Raw genomic sequence first — 16,065 nt, forward strand, 5'->3', positions numbered from 1 at the left:
CCCGGTTCAGATTTTATTTGAGAAATCCAAAAGTCAATTTATGTGATAATTTTAAATGTTCATGTTTAAAATATATTTAATCAGTTGTTTTCTTTTAAATAGTTTCAATTTAGTTTTAGTTTATATTTATTTTCTATATAACAACTGTTAAAATATAGATAAAAAAAAATTGTGCTTTACATAATTATATTTACAAGCATGGATTAAAGTAATATATATTAGAGGGGTAGAGGCACTTCGTGTCTCTAATAGTTATTCATTAATAAAATATTAAAAAGTTATGTATAATTATTTAAAGAAAATTTAAGATTTTTTTTTTACATTTGGAAGTATAATGGTCCAATAAAAAATGGAGACCAAAAAGCGGTTACATTTATATATATATATATATACGGCGAAAGCAAAAATCATCATATAATCAGAGTTTATAAAAGAGTACTTACAAAAGATTATTGTAAGAGATTGTTACTCAAAGAGAGATTTTCTTCAAAGATAATTTTTATAACAAGATTTATATTGCAAGCTAAACACTTGATGATTTACAATGGAGGAGAACTTCTCCTTATATAGGCAAACCTAGCACTCTAAATTTACAAACAAGGGTATCTCACACCATGAATTATTAAGGGTAAAGCAGGAAAGACTAAAAAGTACAATTATTTACAAAAGGACTTCGGAGGATAAGGGAATCCAATAAAGTCGATTCTTCTTGTCGTCTTGTGATAAGGCTGTTTCTTTTGTCGTCATATGTCGGCAGGATAATAACCATACACGTGTCTTCTTTAATAGTCTTGATTTAGTCAAACATATCTTCATTACAAAGATAAGGACTAGTAGATATTGAGTCCGAAGATCCTGTTTCCTCGGGTTGAGAGTCATCTTGAAGGGCACGAATTAATTTTAATCTTGATTCAAATTCTTCTTGAGAATTGGCAGAAGCTAGTTCTTCCATAATCTTGCTTTTTTCAGCTAGAAATTGAGCATCCTCAGCTATTCTCTTCTTTTGTTGCTGAAGAACTAAGGTGGGAGAGTTAGTCTTCGCCCATTCTTGAATTCTTGATTTACTAATTAGATTTAAATAAAATTTCTTCCACCATTTAACTTTAATACATCTTGCAAGAATCTTTAATGGAATATGGTCATAAGGTTGTCTAAATATATAATCCCATGTAAAAATCCAGGTAATGTTTTGAGAGGCTATGAAAGTAATCAGTTTGTAATTGGGTAAAAATGTAGTCACTTCTTTAAAATATTCATATTTTTTGGAGACTTCTGTTGGGAATAATTCCTTAATGGGTCCCCATTGGTAAAACCATTGAAGAAACCATTTTGGAAATTTTAACGAAATTCCTCTCCTGAACCAGAAGAACCAGGAGTGGGTCTTGGATTGAAGGTATAACATATATGTCCAGGCTGTTGTGTAATCATAATAAGTATAGGTTTGTGGATGGAATTGTCTTGAAAAAGATTTTGGTTTAAAAAGGGGTTGTCCCCATTCTTCGAGAGAAATGATCTTGAGGATTTTGATTTTTGAAAACTGAATATTGTTGTTTTTGTCTTTGTTGTGATACAATTCTATTAAGTCTGTGTCAACAAGGATAAATTCATAAAAAATTCTTGGCTGGAAAAGATTTGGGTAATGGTAGTCTTTTGGAAAAAGAGTATTGAGTAATTGTTCAAGGGTTAAATCTTTCCATTATGGCTCTATTGGAATAATGTCTATGGTTTGGTCTTTGGTAATGTAAGATTCTTCATAAGATATTGAATTGGAAGGGGTAGGTATAGGTAAGGTATTGTGAGTAATATTTTTGGATGGTGTTTGGGATAACTGTTTGGATGGAGATGGCATCGAACTAGGCTCAGGGTCTTGGTCTAATGCTGCTATTGGGTCAAATTTATTATGAAATAATAGTGACGAAGTGGCTGCTTCTAAAAAGGTTGAGGGGTTTGGTGATGTCTTACTATTGAGTGATGCTGGTACTTTCTTGAAGTACTCGGCGATGCTGATAATTTTCTTGAAGCTTCAGGCTTTGCCTGTTTAACTGTATTGATGCTGGGAGAGGCCTTGAATGGCGTCCTATATTGATCTTTAGAACTTTTGCTCATTTTCCTGTAAAAACTCTCTGGTTAAGTAATCTGGTAAAGTATTTGTCTCTCCTTTAATATGCTCAATCTCAAAATCGAAACAGGATAATAATGCTTGCCATCTTGCAAAAATATGTTTTGAAACTAAGTTTTTAACATCTTTTTGTAAAACAGAAGGTGCTGCTTTACAATCAGTTCTAATAAAAAAATGTGTTAAATAAATCATCTTGAAATTTTTGAAGACATAAAACAATTGATAAAATTTCTTTTTTGACTGTTGAATACTTTTGTTGAGCTGGATGCCAAATACCCGAATGATATCTGTCAATTTGTTCTTTTAAGGCTGATAAGACTTTTTATTTTAATATTCCCCCATATCCTAAGTCTGACGCATCACTTTCGACAATAAGATATGCTTCAGGGTCAGGTATCCCTAAACAGGGTAATCTTTTGACTATTTGCTTAACTTTAATAATGACCTGAGTCATTTCATCATCCCAAGGTTTTTGATTTTTCCTGAGGGGTGCATAAAGTGGTGCACAAATAATTCTAATGTTGGGAATAAAGTCTGCTACATAATTGACACAACCTAAAAATCTTTGAAGTTGGGTCTTATCTCTTATCTCATTTGGAAATTTGTCCGAAAATTCTATTGATCTTTGGATTGGCGTTATTGTTCCCTGATAAATTTCATAACCTAAAAATTTAATCTTTGTTTGGAATATTTTAATCTTTTTAGCTGATACAACTAATCCATTTTCTTTTATTAAATTAATAAATGTATGTAAATGATCTATATGTTGATTAATAGAGTTTGAAAATATTAGTACATCATCTAAATATACTAATGCGAATTTCATATAAGGATAGAAAATATCATTCATAATGTTTTGATATTCTAATGGGGCATTTTTTAATCCAAATGGCATTACATTCCATTCATAATGACCAAAAGGAACATTAAAGGCGGTTTTGTATTTATCTTCCTCTCTCACCCCAATTTGATAACAACCGGATTTCATATCAAATTTTGAAAATATTGTTGCATGATATAATCTTTTAATAAGATCTTGTTTGTTTGGTAAAGAATATCTAATCCATTTTAATACCTTATTGGGAGGTTTATAATTAATAACTAATCTTGGTGCTCCTTTTTCTAATTCTGCTGCATTTAATACATAAAAAGCAGAACAACTCCAAGGGGATTTTGATGGTCTAATTAATCCTTTTTCTAAATATTCTTGGATTTCTTTTTTGAAATATTCTAAGTATTGTGAATTCATTTGAATAGGTCTTCAAATTTCTTCCACCATTTAACTTTAATACATCTTGCAAGAATCTTTAATGGAATATGGTCATAAGGTTGTCTAAATATATAATCCCATGTAACAATCCAGGTAATGTTTTGAGAGGCTATGAAAGTAATCAGTTTGTAATTGGGTAAATATGTAGTCACTTCTTTAAAATATTCATATTTTTCGAAGAAGCCATATCTTCTTGTGTTGGTGGTCCTAGTAGTAAGACCTAGGGGATAAGGCAGTGAAACCGTTGGTCAGCCATGGAAAGAAGTAAAGCCTTTACCACTCTTAAAGAACAATCAAAAATTTCAAAAATCTTTGAAACTATTAGCAGTTTAGGAACCAAGAACAAGAATAAGCAAATAATTATGAGAACACCAAGTATAGATAGTGAAGCCTCATCACCAAATCAATTAGATCAAGAACTCAAAATAGAAGAAATAGAAAACTCATTACACAACTGGTCAATACCTATAGTAAAAAAATGTGAAGTATATAAGCAACATAGTGGTCAACAAGTCAAGATGAAATCCATACTCTAGAATATAGTTACCCAGGAACAAAAACCAACAAAATTGTTAATTTAATTGAACAAACCTTATTAGATGAACATATAAAAAAAAAAGATATAATTTTATGCATCTAGGATTAATCCAAGTAGTTGTTAAACCTAATTATAGATTAGGTATAAACAGTCCAATATTATTATTACTTCGAGATATTAGGATGAAACAATTTCAAGACTCTATTATTGCAATACTAGAAAGTAACCTACATGATGGCCCTGCCTTTTATAATTGTTATCCAAATTTTTCAATGGATATTAAAAATGAAAAAACAAGTAAATCATTAAAATTATATGTTAAAATTCCTGATGAAATTTTAGATGAAGAATCTGGACCAATACAAATTATTGTTAGATTATATTATAAAATTACAAAAATTGATTATAATTACAAAGCTCTTAGGTCTTCACCTAAGAATGAAACCGTATTAGTTGAAGCAAACCTTAAAAAATCTTCAATACAAGTACCCAGGTGTCTTAGTCACGCTGAAGTTATTTCAAAAATTCTAGAATATTGGTTATTAGAAGATATTATAGAAGAACCAAAAATCTACAATACTCAAGTTAGAGAAATTATTCAAGATGGTACAGATATTAGATTAAGGATAAATAGATCAACATCTTTCAAGAATAATTTACCACAAATGATTTTTAAAGGTAATAGTGCGAGACATTCAATTGATGGATCCACTATTAATATAGATTTAACTAAATTAGATATTAATTCCAAAATAACTAGACCTGTTTATACTCAAAACAATGAAAAAGATTATTTGAATCCCTCTGTCTCTCAAGTCCTCAACACTATTACAAGACAAGAACCTTTTCAAATTGATAAATATTGGATTAATCAAGACTTCAAAGCTAATTATAATAAAGACTTAAGAGAATGGTATTTTTCAAATTTTACTCAAGAAGAAACTATTAATCTTAGAAATAACTATTATTCTTTTATAGAAGAAAATGAGATTAATTTTTATTTCTTTGATTGGTTAGAAAACCATTGTAAAGAAAACAATATAATTAAATCTATAAATCCTTTAACAAGAAATAATAAAACCTGGAAAACAACAAATAATGAAATTATTATTTCCGAATATCCTCCTATGACTACTATTAAAATAAAAATAGATAATGAAGAAGTAGAAGCAAGTCCATACAAAACTATTAATGAATCAGAAAAAGAAGTTAGTAAAAAAGATATTAAAAAAAATCATAATCAAATAAATTTTTCTAATAGTATGTTAAAAACTATGTCAAAACAATTAACTAGAATAGAAGATAAAGACACTCCCTCTAGTAGCATAGTTAACAGTATTCCAAAACCATTAGTCAAGCCAATATATCAATTAAACACACACATAGATTCATTAAAATTAGGAAATGAAAGTGATTCAAAAATTGAAGAGATTAAAGAATTATTATCCAAATTAACATTAGGAAAACCTTCAATAAACACAATAGATACAGATGATTTTTCGATTAATAAAATTAAAACTCATTATCCAAAAACTACAACTTATTATCCAAGATCTTCTCCAGCAGATGTTCTTTATGAAGAACGAGGAGAAGTAGTTCAAAATAGTTATTCAGGAAGTGACATCTGTGAATGGAACATAGATGGAATGAGTGAACAAAATATATTAGATTTTATATGTCAAATGTCTATGGCCGCTAGTGCCTACAAAAGACGAGGAAATTCTGATAAAGCAACAGCCATGACTTTAGTCCAAGGATTTACTGGCCAACTTAAAGGTTGGTGGGATAATTTTTGGACACAAGCTGATAGAGAAGCCATATTAAATGTCGTAAAACACGAAACAAGAGAAGAGGATGCAGTTGCTACCCTCATCTATACAATAATTCAACATTTTGTAGGAGATCCCAATACCTTTAAAGATAGAGCGGCTAGCCAGCTAGCTAATCTCTATTGCCCAACAATGTCTGATTACCGATGGTATAAAGACGTATTTATGTCCAAAATTACATTAAGAGAAGACAGATTTCAAGGATTTTGGAAAGAAAGATTCCTTGCAGGATTGCCCAAATTATTTTCAGAAAAAGTTAAAATAAGATTAGAAAGTCATTTTGGAAAACCAATACCTTTCAATACTCTTACCTACGGACAGATTCATAGTATAATTATTGATACTGGAATACAAGCCTGCAATGACTTGTAACACCCCAATTTTTATTTCACTTTTTATTTATTTATTTTTAATTAAGGGTATTTTGGTAATTTTACAAAGGTAATAGGGGTGATTTAGTAGCTTGGAACAGGCTGTTCCGGAATTGGAACGGGTCGTTCCAAACTACCAAAAAACATGTGATTTAGTAGCTCGGAACGGGCCGTTCCGGAATTGGAACGGGTCGTTCCAAACTACCAAGTTGTGTGTGAGTTAATAGCCCAGAACGGGCCGTTCTCAAGGTAGAACGGGCCGTTCCAGACTATTAAATATGCCTTAAATGAGAACGAGCCTGGAACGGGACGTTCCCAAAATTATGGCCGTTGGGGGTAATTAATGCACACCAGAACGGGCCGTTCTAGTTTTGGAACGGGCCGTTCTGGATGTATTTTTTAGCCACGTTTTAAGGGTCCGGAACGGGCCGTTCCGAATTTGGAACGGGCCGTTCCGGTGTAAAAAGCCTATAAATAGAGCTGTTTTCCACTCCCAAAAAGCACACCTCTCATTTCTGATTTCTTTTCTTCTGCTCTCTCTTCTTTCCTCTACTTTCTGCTTCAGACCGAGGGGAACCCAGCGAGGGAGATCAACCAGATCTAGTCTAGATTCAGCTTCTTCATATCCAAGTACGGGGGAAAAGGGAATTATTTATATATAGAGTTACATGAGGGAATTGGGTAGAGGAAGAACCCCTTAGAATTATGAGCAATTTTAGAAATATTTCTGTTTGAAGAATTATTGGCATTATTTGATTCTGTATATATTTAGGACAATAAATATATAATTTGTTTGTAAAAATGATGCTCTAGGAGAGAGAACGAAATTATAGAAAAGTGTCTGTAGGCTAGGTTTTGGAACAATTAGGGGTTTTACTGTTTATGTTGAAAATATATTAAATTGGTAATTCCGTTGTTTATTATATTAATTTATGAATATCATTGTTATATTAGTTGATAAAAAATGATGATTTAAATGTGAATTACTTGATACGTGTGAAACCCATTATTTTGGACATATCTGATATATGTATGAAATTGAATTATGAGATGTTGTGTGGAATGTGAATGAGATGTGGTTGTGGTTCTTCACACCTATGACCAGGGGTGAGCACGGCCCGAGATTGTTACATGAGTATCGTGACCTTGGTTAACATGTCAGGGGTGAGCACGACCCTAGGTTAGGGGTAACGTGACCTTGGCACAGTGTTATATCAGGGGTGAGCACGGCTCTGGATTGTTACGTGGGTATCGTGACCTTGGTTAACATGTCAGGGGTGAGCACGGCCCTAGGATAGGGATAACGTGACCTTGACACAGTGTTATTTCAGGGGTGAGCACGACCCGACATTGTTAAATGGGTAGCGTGACCTTGGCATAGTGTGAAGTGCAAGATTTGTGATGATTGGTTTGATTGAGAATTATGACGTGATGACAATGCATGATTGATTGAAATACGATATGTTGAAATATTTACGAATATTAAATAATATATTGTGTTTTCTTATGTGCTATATATATAGATGTTTTCTTTTCTCACCGTGCGATTTGTGGATATTTTAGGTGAGGAAGATCTGGCTACGAGTGGTATCGAGAATGCCAACGGTTGAATTGTCGGGATGCTCTGATATTGTGACATCGGGGCAAAAAGGATTTTTAGAATATAGGTTTTTATTGTAAATGTTATTTTGAAAATAATTTGAAAACTCTTGCGTTTCATTTTTTTGTTATTGTGGTTATTGAAGGATAATTTTTAAGATTCTCATGTGAACCCTTTTACCGAAATTAAAAAATATTATTTATAAGTTTTTATTATTATAATATATATGTTGGGGTAGTAAGGGTGTCACAGACTTTAAACTTCAAAATAAACTTAGAAAAGAAACAGGAACCAATAAAAGAGAAATAGGAAATTTTTGTGAACAATATGGAGTAGAGCCTATTAGAGCACCTAGTGCAATTAAGAGAAAAAACCAAAGAAAACAAGTCTCTTTTCAAAAACCTTATAAAAAATCTTATAATAATTATAAAAAATCCTATAAAAAATGTTTCAAGAAAAACAAAGATTATTTTGAAAAACCCAAAACTTTTAATAAACCTAAATCCACAAAAAAGAATATTACTTGTTGGAAATGTGGAAAAGCATGCCATTTTGCCAATAAATGCAAAACTCAACAAAAGATTAATGAATTAGAAATAGATGAGTCATTAAAGAAAACTTTAATCGCAATAATGATTAATTCTGAATCAGAAGAAGATGATTCTACTTCTGAAGAAGATAACAATACTGAAATAATTTATCAATTAGAGGAAGACTCTAGTTCAAGTCAATTATCTCAAGAAGATGATTGTTGTTTAGGACCAGACCTTTGTACCTGTAATGATTGCAAAACAATTAATATGCTTACAATAGATCAAACCCATGCACTAATAGAATTAATATCCCAATTAGAACAGAATTCATCAATAAATTACAAAAATTATTAAAAAAGGATGAAAAAGAACAAGAAGAAATTAAAGAAATAGATTTAAAAGAAATCTATTCAAGATTTAGACAACCTTCTCCTATTACTATTAAAGACCTACAAGACGAAATTAAAATATTAAAAACAGAAATAACTAATTTAAAACAAGACAATATTTCTATAGAATATAGACTATTAGAATTAGAAGGAAAAGAAAAAATTAGAGAACAACAAAATCTTAATATTGATAAGCCTTTTAGTTCAACACCACCAAAAGAAGACATTGATTATTTAAATTTAATTACAACTCATAAATGGCATTGTAATATTAAACTATTAGTAAAAAATGAAGAATTCAATATAATTGCATTAATAGATTCAGGAGCAGAAATTAATTGTATACAAGAAGGAATCATTCCTTTTAAATATTACGAAAAAACCACTCAAAAGGTTTTAAGTGCCAATAACTCACACATGAAAATTAATTATAAACTATCCTCAGCAAAAATTTGTAAAAACAAAATCTGTTATGAAACTTCCTTTGTATTAGTTAAAAATATGAATATTTCTTGCATATTAGGAACCCCATTTCTATCATTATTATATCCCTTTAAGGTTACATCAAAAGGATTAGAAACTCAAGTTTTAGGAAATACATTATGCTTTGAGTTTATACATCCTCCAAAAACAAGAGAATTAAATCTTTTAAAAGAAAATGCAACAAGTATTATAGAAAGTAAACGTAAACATATTAATTTTTTATCAAAAGAAATTCAATATAAAAGAATAGAAGAACAATTACAAAGTAAAAATATTCAAGAAACTATTAAGACTATTAATGATAAAATCAAAAGAGAAATTTGTGAATTAAATCCAACAGCCTTTTAACATCGCAAAAAATATGAAGTATCTTTACCATATATAGAAAACTTTGATGAAAATAATATTAATACAAAAGCAAGACCTATTCAAATGAATTCACAATACTTAGAATATTGCAAAAAAGAAATCCAAGAATATTTAGAAAAAGGATTAATTAGACCATCAAAATCCCCGTGGAGTTTTGAAAACTGTGTTCTCAAAACTGTGTTCGTTGTTGTTTTTATTTCTTTTTCATGACTCATGAGGACGATGGATTTCATGTTTCTAACAAACTATTTTGCTTCATTATTGTGTGGATTCAAAAATGCATATAATATGGTTTTTCACAAATTCGGTGAGAAGCTATACTCAAGGCTGGTCGCCACTGTGACTGCTCATCTCAAAGAGATAGCTAGGTCTATTAAAGCCACTCTAGAAGGCTCTTTTCTGGAAGAAATGAACAGGAAATGGAGTGATCATAATAAGGCATCAGATATGATTAGAGACATTATGATGTACATGGATACGACTTACATCCCGGATGCTGGTAAAACCCCTCTTCATCAACTTGGCTTGAATTTGTGGAGAGAGAATGTTTATGTATTCAAACCAGATAAGGACTCGACTGTTGAATACACTTTTGAAATTGGTGTGTGGTGAACGTGTTGGGGAAGTTATTAATAGAGGGCTGTTTAGAAATATAACAATGATGTTAATGGATTTAGGTCCTTCTGTTTATGAGCAAGAATTTGAGACTCATTTTCTTCAAGTTTCAACTGAGTTCTACCGAGCAGAATCCCAAAAGTTTATTGAGTGTTGTGCTTGTGGTGATTATCTAAAGAATGCTGAGAAGCGTCTGACTGAGGAAATGGATAGAGTGAACCATTACTTGGATCCCGGGACAGGAAATAAAATAACTAATGTGGTAAAGAAGGAGATGATTGAAAATTACATGCTTATATTAATACATAAGGAGAATTATGGGTTGGTAAGCATGCTTTGTTATGATAAATATGATGATTTAGGTAGAATGTATAACCTGTTCCGTCGTGTTACTGACGGTCTCTCATATTTATACATTCTACCCAAATCATCATATTTATGAGAGACCGTCAGTAACATGACAGAACAGGTTATACATTCTACCCAAATCATCATATTTATCATAACAAAGCATGCTTACCAACCCAGAATTCTCCTTATGTATTAATATAAGCATGTAATTTTCAATCATCTCCTTCTTTACCACATTAGTTATTTTCTTTCCTGTCCCGGGATCCAAGTAATGGTTCACTCTATCCATTTCCTTATTCAGACGCTTCTCAGAATTCTTTAGATAATCACCACAAGCACAACACTCAATAAACTTTTGGGATTCTGCTCGGTAGAACTCAGCTGAAACTTGAAGAAAATGAGTCTCAAATTCTTGCTCATAAACAGAAGGACCTAAATCCATTAACATCATTGTTATATTTCTAAACAGCCCTCTATTAATAACTTCCCCAACACGTTCACCACACACCAATTTCAAAAGTGTATTTTACAGTCGGGTCCTTATCTGGTTTGAATACATAAACATTCTCTCTCCACAAATTCAAGCCAAGTTGATGAAGAGGGGTTTTACCAGCATCCGGGATGTAAGTCCTATCCATGTACATCATAATGTCTCTAATCATATCTGATGCCTTATTATGATCACTCCATTTCCTGTTCATTTCTTCCAGAAAAGAGCCTTCTAGAGTGGCTTTAATAGACCTAGCTATCTCTTTGAGATGAGCAGTCACAGTGGTGACCAGCCCTGAGTATAGCTTCTTACCGAATTTGTGAAAAACCATATTATATGCATTTTTGAATCCACACAATAATGAAGCAAAATAGTTTGTTAGAAACATGAAATCCATCATCCTCATGAGTCATGAAAAAGAAATAAAAACAACAACGAACACAGTTTTGAGAACACAGTTTTAAAAACTCCAAGGGGATTTTGATGGTCTAATTAATCCTTTTTCTAAATATTCTTGGATTTCTTTTTTGCAATATTCTAAGTATTGTGAATTCATTTGAATAGGTCTTGCTTTTGTATTAATATTCTTTTCATCAAAGTTTTCTATATATGGTAAAGATACTTCATATTTTTTGCGATGCCAAAAGGCTGTTGGATTTAATTCACAAATTTATCTTTCGATTTTATCATTAATAGTCTTAATAGTTTCTTGAATATTTTTACTTTGTAATTGTTCTTCTATTCTTTTATATTGAATTTATTTTGATAAAAAATTAATATGTTTACGTTTAGTTTTTATAATACTTGTTGCATTTTCTTTTAAAAGATTTAATTCTCTTGTTTTTGGAGGATGTATAAACTCAAAGCATAATGTATTTCCTAAAACTTGAGTTTCTAATCCTTTTGATGTAACCTTAAAGGGATATAATAATGATAGAAATGGGGTTCCTAATATGCAAGAAATATTCATATTGTTAACTAATACAAAGGAAGTTTCATAACAAATTTTGTTTTTACAAATTTTTGCAGAGGATAGTTTATAATTAATTTTCATGTGTGAGTTATTGACACTTAAAACCTTTTCAGTGGTTTTTTCATAATATTTAGAAGGAATGATTCCTTCTTGTATACAATTAATGTCTACTCCTGAATCTATTAATGCAATTATATTGAATTCTTCATTTTTTACTAATAGTTTAATATTACAATGGCATTTATGAGTTGTAATTAGATTTAAATAATTAATGTCTTCTTTTGGTGGTGTTGAATTAGAAGGCTTATCAATATTAAGATTTTGTTGTTCTCTAATTTTTTCTTTTCCTTATAATTCTAATAGTCTATATTCTATAGAAATATTGTCTTGTTTTAAATTAGTTATTTCTGTTTTTAATATTTTAATTTCGTCTTGTAGGTCTTTAATAGTAATAGGAGAAGGTTGTCTAAATCTTGAATAGATTTCTTTTAAATCTATTTCTTTAATTTCTTCTTGTTCTTTTTCATCCTTTTTTAATAATTCTTCTAATTTACTAATGAGTTCTATTCTAATTGGTCCATGTTCTAATTGGGATATTAATTCTATTAGTGCATGGGTTTGATCTACTGTAAGCATATTAATTGTTTTGCAATCATTACAGGTACAAAGGTATGGTCCTAAACAACAATCATCTTCTTGAGATAATTGACTTGAACTAGAGTCTTCCTCTAATTGATAAATTATTTCAATATTGCTTTCTTCTTCAGAAGTAGAATCATCTTCTTCTGATTCAGAATTAATCATTATTGCGATTAAATTTTTCTTTAATGACTCATCTATTTCTAATTCATTAATCTTTTGTTGAGTTTTGCATTTATTGGCAAAATGGCCTGCTTTTCCACATTTCCAACAAGTAATATTCTTTTTTGTGGATTTAGGTTTATTAAAAGTTTTGGGTTTTTCAGAATAATCTTTGTTTTTCTTGAAAGATTTTTTATAGGATTTTTTATAATTATTATAAGATTTTTTATAAGGTTTTTGAGAAGGGACTTGTTTTCTTTGGTTTTTTCTCTTAACTGCACTAGGTGCTCTAATAAGCTCTACTCCATATTGTTCACAAAAATTTCCTATTTCTCTTTTATTGCTTCCTGTTTCTTTTCAAAGTTTATTTTGAAATTTAAAGTCATTGCAGACTAATTTGGGTAATCCTGCAAGGAATCTTTCTTTCCAAAATCCTTAAAATCTGTCTTCTCTTAATGTAATTTTGGACATAAATACGTCTTTATACCATCGGTAATCAGACATAGTTGAGCAATAGAGATTAGCTAGCTGGCTAGCCGCTCTATCTTTAAAGGTATTGGGATCTCCTACAAAATGTTGAATTATTGTATAGATGAGGGTAGCAACTGCATCCTCTTCTCTTATTTCGTGTTTTACGACATTTAATATGGCTTCTCTATCAGCTTGTGTCCAAAACTTATCCCACCAACCTTTAAGTTGGCCAGTAAATCCTTGGACTAAAGTCATGGCTGTTGCTTTATCAGAATTTCCTCGTCTTTTGTAGGCACTAGCGGCCATAGACATTTGACATATAAAATCTAATATATTTTGTTCACTCATTCCATCTATGTTCCATTCACAGATGTTACTTCCTGAATAACTATTTTGAACTACTTCTCCTCGTTCTTCATAAAGAACATCTGCTGGAGAAGGTCTTGGATAATAAGTTGTAGTTTTTGCATAATGAGTTTTAATTTTATTAATCGAAAAATCATCTGTATCTATTGTGTTTATTGAAGGTTTTCCTAATGTTAATTTGGATAATAATTCTTTAATCTCTTCAATTTTTGAATCACTTTCATTTCCTAATTTTAATGAATCTATGTGTGTGTTTAATTGATATATTGGCTTGACTAATGGTTTTGGAATACTGTTAACTATGCTACTAGAGGGAGTGTCTTTATTTTTAAGTTAATTGTTTTGACATAGTTTCTAACATACTATTAGAAAAATTTATTTGATTATGAATTTTTTTAATATCTTTTTTACTAACTTCTTTTTCTGATTCATTAATAGTTTTGTATGGACTTGCTTTTACTTCTTCATTATCTATTTTTATTTTAATAGTAGTCAAAGGAGGATATTCGGAAATAATAATTTCATTATTTGTTGTTTTCCGGGTTTTATTATTTCTTGTTAAAGGATTTATAGATTTAATAATATTGTTTTCTTTACAATGGTTTTCTAACCAATCAAAGAAATAAACATTAATCTCATTTTCTTCCATAAAAGAATAATAGTTATTTTTAAGATTAATAGTTTCTTCTTGAGTGAAATTTGAAAAATACCATTCTCTTAAATCTTTATTATAATTAGCTTTAAAGTCTTGATTAATCCAATCTTTATCAATTTGAAAAGGTTCTTGTCTTGTAATAGTGTTGAGGACTTGAGAGGCAGAGGGATTAAAATCATCTTCTTCATTGTTTTGAGTATGAACAGGTTTAGTTATTTTGGAATTAATATCTAATTTAGTTAAATCTATATTAATAGTGGATCCATCAACTGAATGTCTCGCATTATTACCTTTAAAAATCATTTGTGGTAAATTATTCTTGAAAGATGTTGATCTATTTATCCTTAATCTAATATCTGTACCATCTTGAATAATTTCTCTAACTTGAGTATTGTAGATTTTTGATTCTTCTATAATATCTTCTAATAACCAATCTTCTGGAATTTTTGAAATAACTACAGCATGACTAAGACACCTGGGTACTTGTATTGAAGATTTTTTAAGGTTTGCTTCAACTATTACGGTTTCATTCTTAGGTGAAGACCTAAGAGCTTTGTAATTATAATCAATTTTTGTAATTTTATAATATAATCTAACAATAATTTGTATTGGTCCAGATTCTTCATCTAAAATTTCATCAGGAATTTTAACATATAATTTTAATGATTTACTTATTTTTTCATTTTTAATATCCATTGAAAAATTTGGATAACAATTATAAAAGGCAGGGCCATCATGTAGGTTACTTTCTAGTATTGTAATAATAGAGTCTTGAAATTGTTTCATCCTAATATCTCGAAGTAATAATAATATTGGACTGTTTATACCTAATCTATAATTAGGTTTAACAGCTACTTGGATTAATCCTAGATGCATAAAATTATATCCTTTTTTTATATGTTCATCTAATAAGGTTTGTTCAATTAAATTAACAATTTTGTTGGTTTTTGTTCTTGGGTAACTATATTCTAGAGTATGGATTTCATCTTGACTTGTTGACCATATACTATGTTGCTTATATACTTCACATTTTTTTACTATAGGTATTGACCAGTTGTGTAATGAGTTTTCTATTTATGCTATTTTGAGTTCTTGATCTAATTGATTTGATGATGAGGCTTCACTATCTATACTTAGTGTTCTCATAATTATTTGTTTATTCTTGTTCTTGGTTTCTAAACTGCTAATAGTTTCAAAGATTTTTGACATTTTTGATTGTTCTTTAAGAGTGGTAAAGGCTTTACTTCTTTTCATGGCTGACCAACGGTTTCACTACCTAATCCCCTAGGTCAATCTTTTAAAAGAAAATGCAACAAGTATTATAGAAAGTAAATGTAAACATATTAATTTTTTATCAAAAGAAATTCAATATAAAAGAATAGAAGAACAATTACAAAGTAAAAATATTCAAGAAACTATTAAGACTATTAATATATATATATATATATATATATATATATATATATATATATATATATATATATATATATACTCTACATACAACATGATATTTTACAAGTACAAAAATAAATATGATAGAATACGTTATCCATAATTTCTTTAACTTTAAAACTACAAAAATAAATAATACAATGTCATGTATTAATATGACATATTAACATTTTATGTAATTTTTTATAGTATATGAAAAAAAAACAAGACTACCTAAAAAATGAAGATATTTTGTTTTGCATAAAAGTTGTTAATATGACAGATATTACTTGATATTGCATTTTCAAGTGTCCTAATATTATTAAAAATATGAGTTAGAATTGATCTAAATGAGAAAATGGTATAACTATATTTTTTTATATAGTTATAAGATATTTTTATGACTATATT

At 29.7% G+C, this 16,065-nt stretch overlaps 2 protein-coding genes across 2 annotated transcripts; one reads left to right on the plus strand and one right to left on the minus strand.

Moving 5' to 3' along the window:
* Positions 1 to 9,723: 9,723 nt before the first annotated feature.
* LOC109800341 (cullin-3A) lies at positions 9,724 to 10,513 on the plus strand (the record flags this gene model as incomplete). The annotated part of the gene is given in 2 exon segments (XM_083067453.1): positions 9,724 to 10,050; positions 10,052 to 10,513. Coding segments are annotated over 2 exon segments (789 nt in total), but the record flags the coding sequence as incomplete, so codon positions are not given.
* A 39-nt stretch (positions 10,514 to 10,552) lies between these two features.
* LOC109800342 (cullin-3A) lies at positions 10,553 to 11,588 on the minus strand. The gene is given in 2 exon segments (XM_083067199.1): positions 10,553 to 11,026; positions 11,028 to 11,588. Coding segments are annotated over 2 exon segments (810 nt in total). The 5' UTR covers positions 11,364 to 11,588.
* Positions 11,589 to 16,065: the final 4,477 nt, after the last annotated feature.

The sequence above is a fragment of the Cajanus cajan genome, chromosome 11 (assembly GCF_000230855.2).
Source record: "Cajanus cajan strain Asha chromosome 11, NIPB_CcT2T_4, whole genome shotgun sequence".
NCBI classification, from domain to species: domain Eukaryota; kingdom Viridiplantae; phylum Streptophyta; class Magnoliopsida; order Fabales; family Fabaceae; genus Cajanus; species Cajanus cajan.